Below are 22807 nucleotides of genomic sequence, written 5' to 3'. Positions count from 1 at the left end.
TTTTTCAGTGCTGTCATTACTGTGCAGTTTCTTCTTTTGGCCCACATATTGTACACTGAAGCATAAAGATTAAGGCCCACACCCTGGCATTATGTTCATTTTCATGTCTTCATGACTGAATTAAATACCAGTCCTGATGTTTCATGGGGTGGGGTATACTCACTGAGCTTTAAACTGATTCTCTGGTTATTGCATCACTTGAGGAAATTCTCTGAAGATAAAAAAAAAAAAAATAAAAAGAAAATCTAAAAATTCCCTCACCTATAATCCACTTTCCTACCCAAAGTAAATGTATATGTCTGAAGCATGTTCTACATCAATAGTGTAATAGTCCACTTCCAGAGTTGGATCAAACATGATGATGATGTAATTTGTGCTAAGATGATCCTAACTTTCAGCATCCTTCTTGAAGGACTATTTTCACTGGTCTGAGATTGCAGGCATGAAAGAGAGGAACCCATGTACCATAGCGGGATTATGGTTGTGCTAATGATACCCAAGTTAATGTTGCGAATTAAGAATTTGTTTTAAGTGTGAAGATGTGGAAGAATTAATGTTTTACAAGCTGGGGTTTTAACTATATTTAGTCTGCAAAAGTTCTTGGTTTCCAATTCTTGCTGAGAGTGACTTGATTATTTGAGCCTAACTGCTGTGAACAGTAAGCACAAAACGGTCATGGTTTATTCTGGGGGCTGTTCTCATGGAACATGATCCAAAATGGCTAGTGAATGAGGGAGACATTTTTACCAATAATAGATATTTTTAATTAAGTTTATTCATCTACTAACTCTCTACATTAAAATTCAGCTGAATGAGTCCAAGTCACGTATATCTGGTCGAAGCAAAAGAATATGCTAAATATGCCTTAGAAGTAGGATCTTGCTTGTGCAGCATAAAATGTTTTTTGCAGAAGTATGTTTTTGGATTGAGTCTCTTGCTGCTGCTTTATTTCAGAAATGCCAAATTTATAAAGAAAGAAGCAAACAATCCAAGTGTAGTTGATTTAGGTTGTAAAGATGAGTGAATAGGACAAGCCTCTTGGTAGCTCATTTATTCAACAACCTCTTCTAATGGGTGCCAAAACAAAGGTGTCATTCTGTTCTTGGCCTTGAAAATAATTGTGTGTAAATGTACAAAAGGACTGTGGTGAAGTTTAATGTTAAAATAACTTCAACTGATGATTAAGTTGGTATGTTTCTATGTGCTAAATAGAAAAAGTAATACTAAAATGAAATTTGGGGGTTGTCCACCATCTTGATTGTTGTAGCTTTATTTGAAGTGTTAATTAGATAAAAGATATTCTAATGGAATTGATGACTTCATATTTTATATGTCTGGAAGGAGTTAAGGGAGTTAAGGAGTTAACTAACTTTCTTAGTTTATCCTAATTCCAGTGAATAGAAACAAAAATGTAGACATTTAACTCATAAATGACTAGGAGTTTAACTCATAAAGGACTAGGAGTTTTTTGGTTGCTTGGGGTTTTTGTTCCACTTCAGATTACAGAAGGTGAGTTAGAAATACTGTTTTCTGCTGCTGGATGTTCTACACTGGAAAACTGAATCCATGAACTTTTGTGGACAAAAATCCCTGGTCAAATTACTTGAGGATAGATAGTCAGGCTTTCTTCACTGGTTATTTATTTCTGCAAAAATTGACATGACAGTTCTCATGGGATCTATTGACATATATCCCTAGAGACTGGGATATCTTCAAGTGCATTTAAAAATAAGCCTAATATTCTGTTTTCATTCTAAAGATGGGTTGCTACTGGTATTTTCAGCAGGTTCTTGTGCTGTTAGCAATGGTGTTCTGCATTCACTGTGGCATTATGCCTGTGTGATACTACTGCTATGGATTTACTACATAGTAGTATAAACAGAATTGTGTTTATTGAAGTTGCATTAAACCGTAGAGATTTTAATTATTTGTTAATTTTATTTCCAAGCCTGCAAAAGTAGAGAGAAAAAATATGGAAGAGATAACTATAAGCCTACTACATAAACTATGCTAGAGGTACATTATAGATCAGAGTGAATGGGTATGTTCAAACACAACACAGGTGTCTTGCAGAACTTTAATAACAATTCGCTGATTTCTGTGGCTGTTCTATGCATTTTACTCACTTATGTGCTAAACCTTATGCACATGCAGTAAGTAATTAGAAAAAATTCAAAGAGGAACCAGTAAAGTTTAGAGAAGTGTAGACTAGACAGGTATCCATTTGCTAGGGTAAAGTCTGGTTTCTAAGACATCTGACTATTTCAGTAAGAAATAGTCTGTGTGTCAGCTGTGCATCTGGCTTCTTGGAAGCATCCTTTTACAGAGTGAATAAAATGGTGCTTCTTAGGCCATTTCTAAGCCTTTGTCTTGCCAACTCACAGCTTAAAATGGTTTGCTAACACAATGATACAATAGCAAAATTTTTTAAATCAGGTACAAATCAGTGTTTGTTAAAACTCTGTGAAATCTGCTTCCACTTGAATTCAGGGAAAGTTTTACCTTTGATTTTTCAGCAGGAATAGTTATTGTTACACTCAGTCCATGTATATATATATATATATATATATATATATATATGTATTTGTATTGATAGTGGAAATTAGAAGTAGTATTTTGCCCCGTTGTGAAATAACACTTGCCCCTGCCAGAATTAGTGTTGTGTACACACATGACATGAAGCAAAATATTAATCTTTGGAAAAACTCTAAGGTGCTTGTAAACGTAATTAACAGACTGCAATTATTGATGCTGATTTGCGTTTATGTAGATACTTATGATCTCTATGGCAAATAAAGTCAACTCTTAAAACTACTCATAAAGAAATTTTTATTCTTCCAGAATTTGCAATTTATTTACAAAGCTTTTCTTTTTTTTTTTTTTTTTTTCTCTTTTCCATGTACAGGTAATGGCCCAATTTTGGATCCAGACGTTTATGGTATATATTTGATTTTCTTTTATTTTTGTAATAGAAATGAAGGAACTGAAACATTAAAAGTTCAAATGTTAGGCTCATTAAATTGAAATGTCACATAGAATGATACAGCTCTAAAAGGTACTTTGTGGTTTTGGTTGTCCAGCCTTATAGTTAGCATATGTGATGACAATACGATGTTTTACTTGCTATGCTGCTTTTGATTCACATTAGGAGAAGCATAAATCCACTGCTACAAATGGGTTGATCCTGTAGGATGACAGCTGTGTCATGTAGTTCACAGACATGAGATTTTGTGAACCTTTTGGAGGCATTTCTTGGAGAAAAGAGAGTTTGTGATTTCTCTTTATACAACTTAATTTATTTTTTCAGAGATGATTCCATACTTGTTTTGCCTCCAAAAATGTACCCCTAAATCCCACTTAGAAATGAAGTTGGCGCAAGTAAGTTTTCCTGTAGGCAATTTATTTTGCTCTGTCCGCTCATTTGTACCTTCCCTTAATCTCTCTTGCATAAGCAGACCATCAATTCAGTGGTAGCTGAGTGTGTGCCAGGAGATTTTGATGACACAGTGTTCACATTAGTTTTTTAGTTAGGCAAAATGTACCAAGTGAAAGCCAGTGTGCACTGAAATAGAAGCTGCAGAATGAAAAGCAACTGTCTGGTTTTCAAAAATATTTCTGGTATATTTCTGATGAGTAGAAAAATCCTTACACAAACAGCTTGAAGCTGGATCCTGTTTGGAGTACTTTTTATTTGGATGAAATAGCCCATGACTCAGGTTACCTAAAGCTGATCTAAATGTTATTGCTTTGATTCCATTCCACGTCATTAAACTTTAGCAAATGTGCAATTGAAGCATCAATTTGACTTCAAATGCTTAGAAACTCCAAAGGATAGCTTCCCCTCCCTCTCTTTCCAAAATATTTTTTTTTTTTTGAGGAGAAGGAGAAGGGAGGGTTGGGGATGGGAAAGTGGTGATGGTTTGCACAGTTTCTTCATGTGTTGTATTATATAAGCTGTATGCATGAAGATTTTGATTCTGAGCTTTTATCAAGGTCCTGATGCCTGTGTATGGCTTTAGCCATGTAAGTCCTGTGCTTTGACTGACTTGGCTGGGTTTCTGCTGAAGGGTGTGTGCTTTGAGTTTTGCTAGCAGATCACAGCCTGCAAGACCTAGTCGTGGTGAAGGCAGCCTTCCTCTTTATTTCTGGGTGTTCTTTCTGCTGTTTGAAACTGCTGTCCTTGTGTGTGAGGCGATTTCCAAATGTTTTTGTTAAGTATTTTGAACACACAACAGAAATCAGAAGATCTGATGAGGTGACATCAGGCTGCATGACTTTGAGCTTGCTGAGGGGAGTCCTGCCTGCATGGGGCACTGCTTGCTGCAAGCATGGAGCAGTCACTTGTGCCTCTAGCTCACCTCTGCGGCACCTCTTGGAAAAGACAAAGCAAGAATGCTGTCCTGACACCATCTGGAAATTAACTGAGAGAAATAAACCGACTCACATGGGTCTGAGCAGGACATTGACTGCAAAGCCAGCTCCTTTGGCTCTGAGTTCTTATTTTCATGCCATGATGCCTCTTCTCATGTGGTTGTGACCATGAGGGAGACAACCTGCCCCATATCTGCCAAACCCCAGAATGACTGTGCAGAGTGACCCCCTGATGCTGATGTGACTGTGATGTTGTGTCTATCCCAGCTGCCATGCACCTTGTTTGTGAGATGGCTGTAAAATACTGGCCAGCGTCAGCTGCAAATCACTGCAGCTATTAGTCACTGGTGGCTGCATGAGGTACAGAGCACCAGAGAACCTGGCCCTAGAGCAATATGAGCCTTATGTAGCATGAGTCAAAAGGCGTTATCCTGTCTGTAGGAATGCTCAGTGTCTATGTCAGAATTTCATAGTGAAATGAACAAGAATTTGTTCAACTCAAATCGTCTGGCTTGTGCTGGGTAGCTGTCACGTGTGTTTTCCTTACCGGATTCACCCATTTCAAGAGGCTTTGAAGATCTGGCAATACCTCAAATGCAAATGATTCACAGTTAGACAGCAAGAAATGTCAGCGTACCAGCAGCATACCAATGTAACCTACCTTAGCTCTTGCCCATTTTAATATAGAAGGCACCCAGAGGATTCACAGACCAGACCTGTGATTCTCATTAGGGTGTGATTTCCAGTAGTTTGCAGAAGGCTTGAGCATAAACAGAACTACAAATAGCATCAGCTGTTATTTACAAGTGAAATTGGGAGCAAAAAATTCCTTCTCCAAAGTTTGTTTTACAAAGTCAGAGTAGCAAAGGCTCTAAATATTTGTTTTATATGTTAGTCTTATAAAACAATAATAAATAGATGGTTGGCCAAAGCCATCTTTGTGAAAATTTTCCAAGCTAGTTGTGAAGGAAGCCTAAATTTTTTGACTGAAGTACTTGTTATAAAGCAGGCTTTGCCTGCAGATAATGAATTCGAAGTCTCCTCCTCTTCTCTAGCAAAGGATGTACTCACAGTGACAGATGGTCAGCACAGAGCCTGGTCTGAAAGTCCAGGCTGCTTGTGCAGGTGAGCCATTCAGGCAGCTATTGTGCTAACTGGACGAGCAAGGAATGCTGTTAATTCTCCTGCTGCTGGTGCTCTAACCTTGCTGCATGGTAAGCTACACACACAGAGATGCAGTGCAAAGTTGGAGAGTTAAGTGGTAAAAGATCAGGGAATTAATTTTTTTTCTCTTGAAAGCTCTGTGAATTTAATATGTATTTTGTCTTGAAAGAGTCCTGTCCTTTGGCATGCATAGTTTAGAGCCAAAATAGACTATGTGAGTTGTTTAGACATCCTGACTGTGCTGACTGTAGCACTGGTGCCAGAGGTAGCTGACAGCTTCCTGTACGAAAAAAAAAAAAAATCTGCAGCCTGCAAGTGCTTTGCAGAAAGCAAATGTGTCCTTGCATGCCTGAAGATCAAAAGCCCAGTGCAAGTTCTTACTAACACTGCCAGCTGAGCTCTCCAAATTGGCCTTGGGAGCTAAAGGAGAATAGTGCTTAGGTGCAAGCCCTCCCTGTTCTTGCTCAGCTGGAGCTCTATGCTCAGAAATGCTTGTGCCACTGTAGTTATCAGGAGCTTTTTCAAATTCACATTTAAGATTTCATCTGCAGGTTTATGACACTGATTTTAATCAAAACGTGTAAAGAAACACCTATTTAATTGCAAATTTAAATTATGATGCTGGAGGTGTATTTTATAATAGGTGCAGTTATTGTCCTTTGTTTCTTTCATCTGCATACATTACAGTCATGAAATTAAAATGTTTTGTGTACATTTATTACAGATGTAGTAATTAAATAAATGCATTTTAAAATTTTATTTTAATGCATGTTTATCTTAACTTCATATATATAACATTTTACTATTTTTTTATCTCATTTGAATAATTTTTTCAGGAGATCATGGACTCTGTGTTTTATTTTGAATATCTGTGTTTTATTTTGAATTTCTTATAAATAATTGAGCCATGATCAGTCTTTGCATGGAATAGTTCTGATTTTGTCCCTGCAGCCATGTTAGTGCAATTATTTTGATAAATCAATCAAATTTCTTCATACCATCTCAGGCACTTTAAGTTTTAATGGTTTAACAGTATGATAGCAATGTTAAACTGTAACCTCTTTGTATATAATATTTTTTTTAATTGTTTATCAAACAAATGAAAACAGCTATTTCACATTTTATATTAGTAAGATGGTTTGAGACCCATCTGCCAAGTTCTTTTCAGCAAAACAAAAGCGCTCAAGCTATTTTCTAAGACTGTCCTATATTTGACTGAATACAAGGCTGGTGAAGTTCAGTGTAGAGGGCAGTCTTTCATTTTTAATGGGAAGTCAGAAGCACATAAAAATAGCTCTATGGATGAAGTTCGCATTTAACTCTTGTGTTTCCAGTAGGGATACACATTATGATGTAGATTGCTTTTTTTTTTTTTTCATGTTTGTCAGTCTCAGCACATTTGTTCAATTACATGCCACAGTGATTCCTTCCAAAACATTTCGGCTTCTTTAGCAATTATGAGTTGTGTCTAAAGAGCTTAAATTCCTAAAGCTGATAGTGGCCTTACCATCTAAGAGAGCAAATAATATAGAAAAACCATTTCCCCATCAAAGTTATGAAGTTATAAAAGCAACACTTTTTCCTTTCTTAAGAGTATGAAACCACACCTAATGATCTTGGAGATGCCACAAATAACAGTAATCAAATCACTTCAACGGATGTTTCCAACAAAGAGAATGAAGATAGCATCACTGTAAGTATATGCATTGTTTCCTGATCTGTGATATTGTGGACTTTTTGGCTATACAGCTTACAAAATTGCAGACACTATAACAAGACTCTGGCCTATAAGAAAACTATAGCTATTGCTATGTTGTGATCAAAACTCAGGAAAAAAAGGATGAAAAATAAAATCAGTGCTCCCCACTCTTGTCCTTCTCCCATTTTTTTTAAATGAGTGAATCACTTTTCAGTTCAAGTAAGACTGTTATTTTGTGCCTTGCTTTTCTGAAAAATGAAACTTTCATTTTTTTAGCCTAAGAATTTGCATCTAATTTTTAGTCAAGGAGAACAAATCTTCATTTACAAAACAAAGACCTCCAAGAGTTTTTGGAGATTGCTGGTTGAATTTACATCCTGGAGTCACCTCCATGTTAGAAAGATGATATGTTGCAATGATTTTCAAAATGTGTTTTTTTAAGGCAGGACTTCATGTAAGTTTTTGATTAAATGGCTTGTGATAGATTTTGGTACAAGTGGCTGTACTGATAGGCTTCCTAGTTTGCTGCCTTGCCTCTCATGCTGTCCTGAACTGAAATGTTGGAAAATGATAGTGGGTTACCAGCCTGGTTGACATTGCAGCCTCCCTCCATCTGGGACTCTGTAAAACAGCAAGCGGAGGAGAGTGTGCATTCAGGAGCCTGAGAGCAGACTGTGGTTGGGACAATGTGCTAAAGATTGGGAGGATCCAAGACAATTTTGTCTCATCTGGTAGCAGAGTCATTGAATGGCCAAGGTGGTAAAGGTGGGACCTGTGGAAGCTCCCCAAGCTCTGGTCCAAGCTCCCCTTAATAAAGCAGGGCCAATATGGTTCTTTATGGTTTTGTCCTCTCTGGTTTTGGTTCTTCCATTCCAGGTAATTCATACAAGTATTCAAACATCCCCACAATTAGTTCTTTTTTCCTATGTGCTGCTCTTATTTGTTTTCTTGTAACATGCCACTCTGCTGGAAGGGAAAAGGGTGATTACGCTCCCTCCCACCTGCCTTGAATGTGTAGGATGTTAAAAAAGTTCTCATAAGTGTCTGAATCTGTGTTCTCTGTAGAATAGAAGAAACCTCAACAAGTCTCTGTTTTCTGTACTCTTGATCTCAGTTAAATGTTTCCCAGTTGAAATTAATCTCTTTTCATAACTGGATTAATAAGAATGTATGCTGGATGACTTTGAAGACACAAAACCAAAACAAACAGGTCTGTTTGTGTCCTCTCTTTTTTTAGGTGTACGTTGTGGTGGGAATTGCAGCACTGGTTTGCACCGGCTTAGTAATAACCCTCATTATTCTGAAGTTTGGAAGACATTCTAAGTTTGGTATGAAAGGTAAGCAGGGTTGGTTTTACACCTTCCAGAGTTGTTGTGGATTGTATGAACTGAGACTGTAATCTGCTGAACCAGGAACAGACAAAATAGCAACATGAAATGCCACCACATTTAATATTTTGATTATTCATCAGGTAAGTAAAGGAAGAGGTAGATGCAGACAGTGTAGGATTTTGGATCAAACACTTCTACTTCTGTTTTCTTCTTAGGATAAATATAATTTCTTTGCCTGCTGCAGCAAAATCCCCTGAGGCAATTCCTGGAGTAAAATATTTCTCAAGTCAGTGTAGGTAGGAAGAAGATAAGAAATGAAATTTATTCTCAAGTTTAAACTCAAGTTTGATTGATGAGAAACTATGCTGTATGTAAAAGGTAGTTTAAACAGTACTACACTGTTCCATTAAGGTGATGGGGAAGCACTGACAAGAGCAGAAGGTGCATTTGCAGTGGATCCTGTCATAGTGGTGCTTCCTGATAAATGCATTTTCATATGCTTCTTGGGGAGTAGCATCTGGAGAGAGTCGCAAGTGCCCATGTCCCTGTGGAAGGGGGAAATCTCAGCCCTTCATTTATTCATTTATTTATTTTACAGTCAGATGGAGGTATGTGTAACCTGCAACAACTCTGTTACTATGTTCTTTTACTAGTATCATCAGTCTGTGTCTGATGATGTGGGTGCATTTGTCTTTAAAAAGAAAAAGAGCAAGAATTTAAAAAAAATTTAAAAATCAACTTTGTTGTGTGTGTGTGTGTGTGTGTCTTGCTGAGAGACCTAGAAGATGCTTTGCTGTGTGCTAAAGGAGATGAGTTTTTTTTTCTTAAGATATGTAGATGAGGGTCTGTGGAGAACATGGTAAGTAATCTTTTGGTAGACTCCTGTTAATCCCATGTCCTTCTTCTAAATTGTGCTTATGACACAGTACCACTTGGATGTATATTTTGGTAATGCTTACATGCTCTTGGTAAGTGCTCCTTTCAGAGATATCTACTCTAAATTTTGTGTTCCTGTATTCTGTTTAGAGTAGATTTCCTGGAACAAATGTGATTTGAGCAGAACAGAAACGTAGTCAGTGCAGATCAACTGCTGGGATGGTAATCTTGTCTCTCACCTCCTTCCAATATGTCTCTGCTGTTTGGGGTAGCATTAGAAAAGAACAGTCATTGTGAAATATCCTGAATAGTAACATGAAGTCAGCAGGATTGAGCTGCAGAGTTTTGGCAGAAGGCTAGTCTGTGACTGAACAGTTCAGCCTAAATTTTTTGTTCAAGGCTTTCTGAATTGCATTTAGAGAGCTGAAGTAGGTGGAAGCTGATTGAGAGAATCAGTGAGAATTGTTTGATGTTAGCTCTCTAAAGCTGAATATTTGTTAGGTTTTTAAAAATATGCATTAAACATTTCAACCACCATTATTAAAGAAACTAGGAAATAAACTCTACCCTGATGGAGAATGCACAAAGTTCTATTTTGTGTTGTAGTGTTTAAGTTAGTACCTACCAGGAAGCTACTTATTTTTCGGTATCTTCAGATACAGCTCTTCTCACAAAAATAATATTCTTGCCTAATCAGTAAGTTTGACCTGAGTAGTTCTTTGTTGCAAAATTATCCATGTGGGTCATATTTTAATAAGAATATTATTTCATGGAAATTAACTATATGAAATTTTAAAAAAGGCCTCGTACATATTGCTTATTTTATTTTTAATGTTGAAATGTGCCTGTGAGTTAGAAATAACTCTTGAGTCTTTCATGAAAAAGGAATGACTGTCATCTGTCCCTTAAGTGGACCTCAAACCTCTCCAAAGCAGGCAGTCGCACCTCAGATTCACCATCTGGATCTATCCATAGTCCAAAGTCCCAGAAACACTCTCTCCCTTCATCATTATCTGTATTACTGAGCTTGTATTAAAACAATATCTTAAGACTTGAGATTAGATATAAATAGTTACATAATGCCCGGGCTAATAAGAAAATATTGCCTGCTCTGAAAAGTCTGAAGTGTAAGTACATGTTGAGAACTGAAATATGAAAATAAATAACTTGGTGTATTTGAACATGAGGAAAACAAGCTGAGCGTGATGAGAAAATTTTTTTTCCATCATTATTGACCAATGCATTTAAATGTGTATCTTGGAATTTGTGAATAGAAGGGTAAATCAGCTACCTGAGAATTCTGAGGCATTTGTGATTTGATTCAGTCACAGCAAAATTAATCCAAACTTCATGTGCAAAGAGTGTGCTATAGTGGTAGTTTAATAAACAGCTTCAGTAGGGAAATGGGAAGGAGCTAAATATCTGCTTTTCCATGGAAGATATTTATAAAACAAGATTTTAAAATCCTCTAAAAAATTAATGATGATTTTTGTATTCATAAGAAGTAACTTCCTGAGTTACATCAGGCAGAAATGCACAAAAAGCTATGCTTCTTTTTTCTGTTACGTTCTGAGAATACAACATGGTCACTCAGATATCCTATCATTAAATGTCTACACACCCTTCTTCAGCAAGCAATTTGGGAAAAACAAAGTAACCATTCAGTAATTGCAGCAGTCAAACTGTCACTAATGCTATTTTTCATGTAACCATGTATTTGGAAAAATCGTCCATTGAAAATCAAAAAAAAAGTGTATATAGGCTAAGATAACTGCATGTCCTGTAGGAAATATCTTTATGTAAGGGATGACATTTTCATCTCATTTGGGATCAGAGCAGACATCTGCAGCTTCTGTAGACATTGTTTTATGCCTCCTTCTTTTAAATGTCAGTTTATCCCATCTTTTACATGGGCATCATCTGCCTACTTCTTAGACTTGTGTCTTTGCTGAGTTCCTCTGTACTTGCAGAGCTTGAGCACGGGTGGGGTGTGGGACTGACAGTTCCCGAGTGCCCAGAGAGAGGTGTGGATCAGGCACACAGTCTGAGCTGTGGCTGTGTCAGAGCTGCCCACACCTGCAAGCACTGCATGTGCTGAGGCTGACACAGAACTCACCTTGAGGTCTTCTTTCCAGTACTGTATGGAGCAGAATAGCTTCCAGTCTATGTGTTAGAGAGCACCAGGTCCTCTGGGAGCTTCCAGTTCTTTGGCAGGACTGATCAATATGTCATCAAAGTCTGTTGAGGAGTTCTATAGCAATAAATTATCCCTATTTTCTTACTTTTCTCTATTAATTTGGTATATCTAAGGTAAGAGAATAACCTGGGGTATGTTCATTTTAATCAGTTACCTTTCCAAACTGTAGTAATAGAGTGTTTTTAGAAGTGAGGAGGACAAACAAAGCACTCGAAAGTATTTTGTTTAAGATGTTCTGTATTCTGATTGAAGTTGGATTGCACTGTATGAACCAGTTGTTTTAATTCTTGCCTTAATTCTTTTTATTCTGTCTTTCACAGCTAGAGGAGATAGCAGTTTCTAATGATTGACTTTGGGAACAGTATTAGTACAGAACAGATCTGTGGTCGGTGCTAGAGGAGTCTTAAAATAGAGTTAGTACAAAAAGCTCTCATGTTGTGCTAGACTTCAGACTTCCATAGCAAAATTCACCAGAATAATTGGTGGAACATAATTCCCTATTTCACTGCATTTGTATATTTTAAACACCTTCTTATACAGGACCTAGTGACAACAGCTTTGTATGAAAAGCTGCTTTTTGTTCCTCAGATCTGGAGGTGAGGTTTTTAGACCCTTGCAAGATGCTGTAGCATAAATGGTGAAAGCTTCATTTAATTTCCTAAATGCATTTGTTAAGACTTGTGGGTTGCTCTTACGAAACACCTTGGCTTGCTTTTTTGCTTGCTTGCTGTGGGATGTGAAAATGCTTATGGTGGGAATTCACTGGAGGCTGCCAAGACAGCTCTTACCGTTTTGTGTTTATTTCTGACTCCATCTAACCAGCTTATGAAACTGAAAACTAAGAAGGGAACTGGAGTAGAGAGGACAAAGGAGCATTTGTGAATTCCCTGAGAGGATTTGTGGAAGAGTAATTCTAATCCTGTTTTATTCTGCTTTGCATGTTGAATAATGATGGAAGTAACCAAATGGTTCACAGCATAACCAGCCCAATACACAGTTTGCAGATGTTAGTTGTGCCATTAAGCATGAAGAGAAGTATGAAGAAAACTGGTGGAAGATAAATTAGTGGATAAACTTCAAAATAGCATTATTCAGTCAAAAGGATTATTTTTTATTATATCAACTGTTCCTATTCCAGTGACAAGACAATCCCTAGTACTCTCTGCTTCCTGGGAATCTGGAGGTGGATAGTCATGGAAAGGAATATTATCATGGCAGCTTTACTGATAGAGATAAATGGAGTTTGTGTAGGTTTTACCAAAGTCAGAAAGGAAAGAGAAGCCACTCTTACCCAAAGACAGTGTCTTCTGTCTTTTAAGTTAAGAGATAGAAACTGACAGAAGCAGAGGGAAACGTGTGTACTTGTTCCTTGTAGGGTGAGAGGGATTTTTTAATGTGTTCATTGGAAGTTTCTGTCAATGCCTTGAGCTGAGTGCAAAGGGAAAAAAGAGTCTGAAATTCACATTGTATTCTGACAATGCCAGCTACCTTCTTGTGTCTGTGGGCTTGCATGACATGCTTTGAAAGGTGCTTCACCTTCCTCAAGCGCTCTCTGAACGACCTCCTGTGTCTATATATATGTCCTGACTATGAATTCTTCCCCCCGTTCAAAGCCTTGCAAGTCTGTGCTGATCAGGGTACAGAAGTTTACCTTTCTGTGATTAGGTAATGAGATTGTGTGGTTGATCTGGGGGAGAAAACTGTGTCTCTTTTAGGACAAACACCCCAAAATATTACCTTTCCTTAAAGTTCTTGCTGGCTGCTTGTCGACTTTTTTGAGTGTAAGTTTAAAATTTGGACTATCAATGAGAGTGCTGTTCTCTTTCATCAAGCTGATTAAAAATTAGGGACCCATCCATGGATTTTTCCTTCTCAGATCCAAACAGGATATTTTCTACTGCTTCTTGATAGCTCTTCTTCTCAAATGATTTGTGTAATATATGTGTTAAGCCATGAACATCCTTGAAAACCTTTTAAATAAAAGCAATGGTTATTCAATAGAAGCACACTGATAGCTCTGGAATACTTCTTCTCAGTGCATCACAGTTCACTATATTTTATTTGCTCCTAACTTCTTGTAACTTTTTGAGCTTTGGTCCAAAAGACAGTACAGGGAAAGGCAGCTTGGAATTCATTTCAGTTGCATCATCTTTCTCAGTTGTCTTACCATATTTCAGTTTGAGTAAGAAACATTGTACAAAAGCATGGTAAGAGTCTCCTTACAAAGCAGAATTGTCCTTTTGACACAATGACATGACATAATTACTGACTTTAACTCTCATTTACCCAAACAAACATTTACCTGACTCAATACAATCCAGGTGAAAGTAGAATGCCTTACCATTCTGTCTGAGAATTTTGCATAATTTGGCTGTGTTGGATTGTGTGACTTAAGGGCTGTCAGGAAAGATCTTTAGTGTCTTACTTGTCTGTAAGCATATAGCAAATGGTCATTGGTTTTTCTGCTTTAATTTTCCATGACTTCACCTTGTTGTTGGAGAGGGGCTGATTGCAAGGGACTTAAAAAACTCCTCTTTTTCATTCACAGTAGTGATTGAAGAATTAGGATTCTGGAGTGTTTAGGTATCTCTGAGTAGTTTGAAGTATTGATCTGGGAAAAGGGAGGGGTTTTGTGTTTATTATTAACTCATGCATCACATGTCTTGCTTAAACAATTGGGTTGCTGCTTATAGAGTAGGAGAATAATGAAATTCAGTTAAAATAGAGATACTTCTTTGACTTTTAATTCTAAAACAATTACAAAAGAAAAGCTTTGCATATTCAGCAAGGATCTGCAGTTTGACAAGTATGACCTAATATTCAAATTGGTATGCACTAAGCTTGTAGTAGTAATGGCTACAATTTTGCCTTTTCAGAAAAATCATTAAAAAGATAAAGTTTGTAGTTGGGACCACATCTTCTGCTTGACTTTCAGCAAGTCACTGAAATACTGAACTTTTTGAGTTTCCACTTTTACCTATAGAAGTGATTTTGTGCTGTGTTGTACCTACCCAAATGCCAATTCTGTGGGTGTCAATCCTTTAATATCTTTAGAACATTCCATTACTTAGTCAATGAGCAGAATGTAAAAGAGGGATAAATTCATGTGAGTCAGCACTGTAAGATCAGATGTAGAGAAAAATGAATGTGCTCAAATCTGCAGTATTTTTAGTGAGTAGACAATGTAAAGGCAATGATGATATTGCTCATCTGAACCACACAAGCTTTTTTTATTGTTTGACACTGACATTCCAGTCCCTGTAGTTGTGGACCAATCATATGAATTGTCTGTTTTAGGTGCATCACTTGTTAATGGGGGTTGTAATATTGCTTTATCACATGAGCATTTGGAAGATCAGAGTTGTTAATGCTTCTAAGTACCTTACTTTGAAGGAGCATATTGCTATAAGTGTATCAAAGAATAAGAGTTTGTATTAACTGATCCATAAACGTGATTTCATGTGAAGGATTTTACAAAGATCTTAAAATATTTAAGTTACCATTCTCTTGTGTTTCTGTAAAAAAAAAAAAAAAAAAAAAAGACCACTATTTATTGCATTGGTTTGGGTCTGTGTCACCCTATCAGAGCATACTGTTAGACATTTTTAGAGTTCCATTGTTCTTATCCATATAAAATTTGACCTCTAGGTCTCAGGTGTCTGTTTTGGTCTGCTATTACATTTTCTGAGTCCAGTCCTAAAATGCAAGATACCATAGAAGAATGTAGCTCTTTCTGTAATAGGAACAAGCAAGTAGAGGATGCCTTATATTTAAGACAAGATTTATGAAGCTAGCTCAGATCTGAACTGGGGAATTTTTAATAATGCAGTGGTGCATTAGACTCTTTGATTGCAAAATGTAAACTCAGTTGCAATGATTGAGGGAGAAAAGGAGTTACTAGCTTGCTTAGAACTTTACATGATTCAGACTAACATGGTGGTATTATTAATAATGATGATATGAACAAAGGAAAATTGTCTGAGGCCTCGTGGCCATTGCAAGTGAAAAATGAGGAAAGCAACTGTAAACAAGTACCTGTTGTATCTCATTCCCCCTCCCCCTAAAAGACTATACATGCAGGTGATGGGATGAAGGAATGTGCGTGTATGTGGTGTGCATGAAGTGAAATGGAGAACTGGGGAGATGCTGAGTAGAGGACAGCTTAGAGATGAAATGCAAAGAGATTGAAGAGAAAACATGGATACAGTAGAATTGAGAAGAACTGAAAATGATGCCTTCTAAGGCTCTACCTTGATATGGACTGAGCCACACAGAAACAGCAGAGCTCCTAGTTCATGGTAGTGGAAGAATAAGACAGTCCTAGAAGTTTAATCTGCAGAGTCCCAAGTCCATGTTCAGTCTACATTCACATTTGCTTCACAGGTCTTTATTTTACAGTTTCTCCTCTGAGAAAAATTGTTGGTTTTTTTTTTTTTTTTTATGTACAAAGGGTGAATTTTCACCTGCTTGTATATGAACTTTTTGCCCATATGCAGGTCATGCTATTTTGGGAATGTGTTACTTTGTGAGGGCAAAATATTGTTTACCTAAGGAGAATTTTAGAAAGAAATGAGTTGGGATATAGGAGGAAATGAGGATGAGAGGAATGGAAGGTGGAGAGAAAGTAGACCATGATAATAGTAAGTTTACCTGTGATCAAACTGAAGAATCAGAGCTTCATCAGATGAAATGAAAATCAGTGAATCAGAAAAAAAGAAAATTACTAAAGAACAGCAAAGCTGGTCTATGTTTTTCTCTTTCTTTCTTTCTTTCTTTCTTTCTTTCTTTCTTTCTTTCTTTCTTTCTTTCTTTCTTTCTTTCTTTCTTTCTTTCTTTCTTTCTTTCTTTCTTTCTTTCTTTCTTTCTTTCTTTCTTTCTTTCTTTCTTTCTTTCTTTTTCTTTTTTTCTTTCTTTCTTTCTCTTGCTTTCCTTTCTTGTTTTCTTTTTCTTGCTTTCTTTCTTGCTTTCCTTCTTGCTTGCTTGCTTGCTTTCCTGCTTTCTTTCGTCATTTTTGAGTTGTCTCACTTCTCCAATGGTCTAAGCATCATTTACTATAAAGTTCATATGTGCTGGGTTTTGATCTCCCTTTGAGGAAGTGTCAAGGTCCAATGCTAGAAAACTTAATGCTAAAAACCAAGCAGTTCTTGAACACTCTAGTTTGGAACATGAATAGTAGATAAATAGAAGGCGTTCTTGGTAGAATTGAGGCCCACTGTATGATCTCCAGGAAAAAGGCTGATGTGGGAATAACTGGCAGCAGAGGCTTCTCCTGAAGGCTGGGCCAGTTTGAACTGACTTTCCACAGAACAGCTGAGGCTCACAGGCACTCTGCAAGTGTCTAGTCTTACACTCAGCACAAAGCAGGCTGAGCTTGTGATGTTTATGGTGTTTCTTTCAGAAAAACAGGAAGTGCTGTAAAGCCATTACTACAGCAGTGCTGTTGCATCTTAGGAAGCAATGAAGAAGTACAAAAATTTAGACGAATTAAGAAAAATAAAGACAAAAGGTAGCCAAGCTTCTTGAATATCTAGTAAAAGAAACACTTTAGGTTTTACTTCAGTTCTGGGAAAAAGTTCAAGTAGCATTTTATAACTTGAATGAATAGGTCCTTTTTCTATCTCATTTTCACACACACACCCTGATCCATGTTCAGCATCTTCCAGAATGTCTATAACCTGGGATCAGCATTGTACATTAGGTATTAATTCATTGCAACCAGTGAAACCCCCAAAGTATTCTCCTTGTGGGTAGCCAAACACATCTTTTCCAAGTGATTCACAGCTCTTCTCAATTGCTCTTTTTCTGGAGATAATGTACCTCCCAATGCTTCCTCGTTGGTGCAATATGAGTATGCCTCTCTACCTCACAGTGGCCAGTGTTACAGCCTTTCACATTTTTGTACTTTAAATGCTAGGTTTACATTCAGTCCTCAGGTTGGGTGATAATCCAGTGTAAGGATCATAATAGTATGTTATATATAATGACTTTTTTCCTCCACATATGGATCATGAGTGACATAGGAATGGTTGTCCTAATGGAGCAACTTTTTGTGCTGCCCTCAAAGTCCATTTTGTCTTGACAAAATGAATACCTCTTTGGTATTCTGCACAAAAATCAAAATTGCATTGTTGAAGAAGAGTCTGTAATACTTTCTGTTTTGTACTCTGCCATGTTTTGTCCCATTTAGTGCTGTTTGCTTTGCCAGTAGCAGAAACCAGGAAGACTTGATGGCACTCCTAGTGTGGAAATGAGAAACCAGATTTAGGAAAATTAGATCTATCTTTGAAATTAAAAAAAACAAATAGGGCACGATTGAGAATCTTTCTAATTTCCTCTGTTTGATTTTTGAAGCTTCTTAAAAAAGACATCAGAGAGGGAGCAATGTAACAGGGTCCTTTATATTGAAGTAAAATGGGCAAACTATCTAGTAACTATTATTTAGGCTACATCAGTTTTATTCATGGTGTCAAAGGCTAATGCACTGTTCCTTCAGCTGTCTGGAATGGCTGAAAACCCTGGAGCACAAGGTGGAGTAATGCAAACATATAAGAAGTATTTATAAATGTCCTTCGCCTTTTCCTGACAGATGACAAAATATGTGAACTAACTGAAAGAGTGTAAGTTTAGTTTAGATATTAGGAACAAACCTTTTACTTTGAGGGTGGTGAGGCAACGCAACAGGTTGCCCAGAGATGTTGTGCATGCTTCATCCCTGGAAGTGTTTAAGGCCAGGTTGGATGGGGCTTTGAGCAGTGTGGGACAGTGGAAGGTTGCCCATGGCAAACAGGTTGAGAACAGGTGATATTTAAGGCCCCTTCCAGCCCAAACTGTTCTATGATTTTCTTTGTCATGAAGCTTCACTTCTTCTTGGCACTTTGGCCAGCCAGTCATGACTGGTCCTCCTCCCTCTATGAGCCCCATTGCCTCTTGCCTGCTCTGAGCATTGATGGTGTGGTACTACTGAGCTGGTGTGTCTGGGAACTCAGGCCTCATAGAAATTTTGGATTTTAAAGGCATTATTTTCATAAAAAAGAAAAGGACAGCCTACAGTTGTTGTACAATTTCTGTACTGCCACAACTCTTCTGCAGAGCAAATGTTAAAGCATCTGCAGCTGGAAGGTGTCCATTTTTAACCCTTGTGATGAGTGTGATCACAGATTTGCCTCCACATTTGACAGGGCCAGCCCCAACATGGAGACATGTCATGTACGGCCTTTAAAGTAGGAGAAATTTTAACTTTAGTTGTGGTCAGTAGGTGTGATTTAAACTGGGAGAAAAACATTCCTTAAAAAGCAGTAAATTGAGTTACTAGAACCCTTTATTTCACATGGGATCTCTCAGGCATAGGAGCCGGTGGCCACAGCTGAAATTTTTGGTAACAAAAGTCTTCCAAGATAGGCTTGTGCCTTTCAAAAGGTTACATCTGTGACTTGTAGCAACAGGCAGCAACAGAAATGTAACTTGTAATAACATTCCTTTTTGCACAAGAGTCTGAACCAGAATCTCTTGACATCCCTTGCTTTTATTGGAGAGGGCCCTTGCAGTGTTTTGTCATGCATCTTCTGAAGCTGCACTGTTATTTCTTCTACTGTGGCACGTGGGGATGTGCACTATGAGCTGTCCATGTTTTTTCTGTCTTCAGCTAGCTGTGATGTAGTTGTGCATTTGTTGAATGTCTCTCTAGTAGTTTGAAGGTGAAATTAAAACCTTTGAATTAGAAGGTCAAGTTGTGTCTTTGTGCCTAGCACAAGCAAAACATTTCTGCCTATGACCATCTTGGAGGCCTATAAGCTCTCACTGCTGTCAGTCATTTTGGAGAATAGTAGAGAGTCTCCCCTGCTGAATTCCTCTTTCTGTGCTTTTGAATGCTGGCTTGCCAGCTAGGCAGGTGTTGTAGCAGCTTTTCCTGGTGCCTGGAGCTTGTGCATTGCATCTGCTTTTGCAGTGGCCTCTCCCAGCATGCTCCAGGCAAATATTAATGCAGACTATTCTGCTGACATTGCAAGAAATCATGCAACCTGCCAGTGGCTTAGTAAAGCCCAGGTGCCTTAAGAGCACAGGTTGTGAGTCAGGTGGATGGCACAGGGCCTGTTCCTGCTCAACAGCTATGAGTTTCAGCAATACAGCTATTAAGCACAAAGGTATCACCTCTGGCACATGCAATCTTTGTGATGTGGTGTGGCAAAGGTGTTCTGGTATGCGCTTGTTCTGTGCTAACACAATCCCTCAGGCAGATGCTTTTGGCTCATGTCAGAGGCAGGGGAGATAGATGTTTGTCTTAGTTTGAAAAGACAGGTGTCTGTTATGGAAGGCAGGAACCTTCCTTGAAATATAAAAATGTAAACCCCTTCCCTCTGAATTATTATAATTTTGAAATAAAGGGGCTCTCAGGCAAAGATATGGGAGTAGGAATAGCAGTTCTTTACTAGGAGAATTTTAAAAAATACAAATGCAATAGTACAAGAAAAACAGAAAATAAACCACAGACAGAGTCAGAATACAACCTGACACCCTGTTTGTCAGGGTGTTGGTAGCAATCCAATTCAATGGTAGCTGCAGTCCTCCTGCAATGACTGTGGTTCTGTTGAAGCAGTGAGCCTGTAGAAGGATGTAGTCTTCCTCTGAAGGTCCAGTGGTGATGTAGATGGGCTTGGTCTTCCTCTGGGAATCCAGTGGAGAAGACAGCTGCTCCTTTGGGAATCCAGTGGGAAAAGCCTGTCTCTGTTGTTCCAAGTCTCAGATTATATCCAAGTAGGAATGCTTGGCTCCTCCCCCTGGGCAGAGCATCTCATCAGATGTAATCAGCATCTCATCAGATGTAATTTTTATCAGTCATGCAGTGAGACTCAATGGCCCATTAACAGAAGATATCTCCCCAGAGAGAGGATTGGTTGTGGAAGAGATAAAGAAAACTGCCCAATTAACAGAAGGTAACTGCCCCACCTCTGACAGATGGCAATTACCATACACACATATCTTAACAACCCAAGACAATGTTTTATTTGGTTGGACCAACATGGCTGTTCCTGTGTTCTGTGCTGCACAGAGGAAGGCTCATGAGAGAGAAACCTTTTTTCTCTTTATTAAGCCACCATGTTGTTTTGGTAAAGAAAAGTATAAAATATATAAAACTATACTAAGAAAAGTATAAAACTATTCTATTGCTTTTCTAAAAATACATTTTTAGAAAAGCAATAGAATAGTTTTGAATGACTTATGGTTGACTTACAGTGCAGTTCAGCAGATAATCTATCATGAAGGCAGAGGAATCAGAGGAAATATTCTTGCTTTCATTCCTTGGCAAAGCAGGCCATACCTGACTCTTGGACATGGCATACTCTACAGGTTCTGTGGCAAGTGCAAGAGCAGCATGATAGTAAACCAACTAAGAAGCTGAGGTATGTTTTTGCTTTCAGACTCTTGAGCCACTGTGTCATAAGGACATGGAGAAATTTGAATAATTTTCTTTTCCTTTTGGTATATTCAAACAGTTCCTCAGGTCAGAGTCTGCATGTTTCTGCAGGGACTGGAAATGTCTGTCCAGTTGTACAGATCAGGCCCAAGGGTGTCAAATTCCAATAGTGAGAAGTTGATAATCCTGAGAGAAGAATGAGACTGTCTTTTTCTGCCAGCCTGCTGATGTTGCCTGTGGCAGCTCTGAGCTGACAGCGTGTACTCTCCTGGTGCTAAAGAAAGAGGGATTCCATGTGTTTGCAGTCTTTATGCAATTGGCAATTACCCTCATCCATGTTCTCTGAAAAGTGTTCATGCTGCAGTAGGCATTCAGTATTGATCACAGTCCCCTAGCACTTTTGTGATTAGGTTTTGAGGCCATGGTAATTTTCACAAACTTCAATTTGTTCCAGCAGTCACGGCAATGTTTTTACTTAGTAAAACCTAAGCTTCTAACAGCAGGTTCTTTGACTGGATGAAGTGTAAAGCTAGGCACTGTTCTCACTGACCACCACTGGTAAAAAGGATGTTCACTGTGCATTGTTATGTACACCAGCTGGCCTTGGAGCAGTGATCCTTGCCATTGAGCTCCCACATTCTGTGCACACCAAATTAGTTCCTGTCATTTTTTACTTGCTTTTCAAGAACAAGGCATGGAGCTTCTGAGGGTTTTCTAGTGCCTCTTTCAGCTCCCCTAGTTTCAAGATTACTTAAATTTAAATTAGGTACTTCAGAGTTAGCTAGTTTTTTTTCCTGTCTTTTTCCAACTACATTTCATTGTGGGTGACTACTGATAACTTTTCTCCTCCATTCCAATCCTGAAAATGCAATCAGGATTGTGATCAATATTATGAAAATGCCTTGAGATGTGTTCTTACAGTTCAACAACTTGGTCACAAATTTGTTTGCTTCAATGTGAAGAGGAAAATTATAAAAAAACAAACAAACAAACCCTCAGCTACAGTGGCAGCTTCAGAATTCAGTGTCTGTTACCTACTCAAAGAGATATCTTGATGTTTTAAACTGAAGTAGTAGCCTTGCTAAGTGGGGGTATTTTTAAAGGGGGTGAGGAACTAGGCTGCATAGAATGCATCATTGGTATCTAAATATGTTGATGTGGTTGTATCATCCTTCATAAATTACAAAAAATGGTCAGTGAGCCAGAATGGTTTTTTACACTATGGCGCCTTTAACTGCTCTGCCAGTAAATGAGTGTAGATGGGAATCAGGCTCATTTAGTTTGATGGGGGTCAGCATTTCTTTGGGAAGAGAAGAGCTGCAGGCAGAGGTCCTGTGGTTGGCTGTGTCAGCTTCCATGTACATCTGGGAAAGTAACATTGGAAACTAAATCCTCCCAGAGAACAGGTGGAGCTTAATCTTGACCTTTAGCTCCTCAATTAACCTTGGCACTGTAACACTGGATTCTGGGTGAATGGACATCTTAGAGTGATTCTTAAGTAGCTTTTTAGATAGGGAATGAAATATGAGTGGTTTGTGGTATTACTGCTTCCAAACACAGCAGGAGATAAAAAAAGGTAGCAGTGAAGAACCCCAGGTAGTAAGGTCTCTTCTGAGCCTGCTCTGGACAAGCAATTTTTCTCTGTCTTAGCTACAAAAATCTTATGGAAGAGGGAGTTTAAGGAACTGAAATATCAGAGGGTGCCCTTAGCTGCACTTCAGATGCAGCTGACTCCATTGGCTGGTGTGTATGTAAAG

At 38.1% G+C, this 22807-nt stretch overlaps 1 protein-coding gene across 7 annotated transcripts in view; it reads left to right on the top strand.

Annotated features, from left to right (window-relative positions):
* Window positions 1-22807, top strand: part of NTRK2 (neurotrophic receptor tyrosine kinase 2) — a 197183-nt gene that overhangs the window by 49391 nt on the left and 124985 nt on the right. For all 7 annotated transcript variants that reach the window (XM_058043676.1, XM_058043682.1, XM_058043677.1 and 4 more), the window contains exons 9-11: window positions 2906-2938; window positions 7128-7228; window positions 8472-8571. In XM_058043676.1, the coding sequence (XP_057899659.1) occupies window positions 2906-2938; window positions 7128-7228; window positions 8472-8571 (234 nt within the window). The remainder of the gene's footprint in view (window positions 1-2905; window positions 2939-7127; window positions 7229-8471; window positions 8572-22807) is intronic.

This window comes from Melospiza georgiana, chromosome Z (assembly GCF_028018845.1).
Source record: "Melospiza georgiana isolate bMelGeo1 chromosome Z, bMelGeo1.pri, whole genome shotgun sequence".
Classification (NCBI taxonomy): domain Eukaryota; kingdom Metazoa; phylum Chordata; class Aves; order Passeriformes; family Passerellidae; genus Melospiza; species Melospiza georgiana.
Note: the sequence above shows the minus strand (reverse complement) of the source record. Positions and strands in the feature narration are given on the sequence as shown.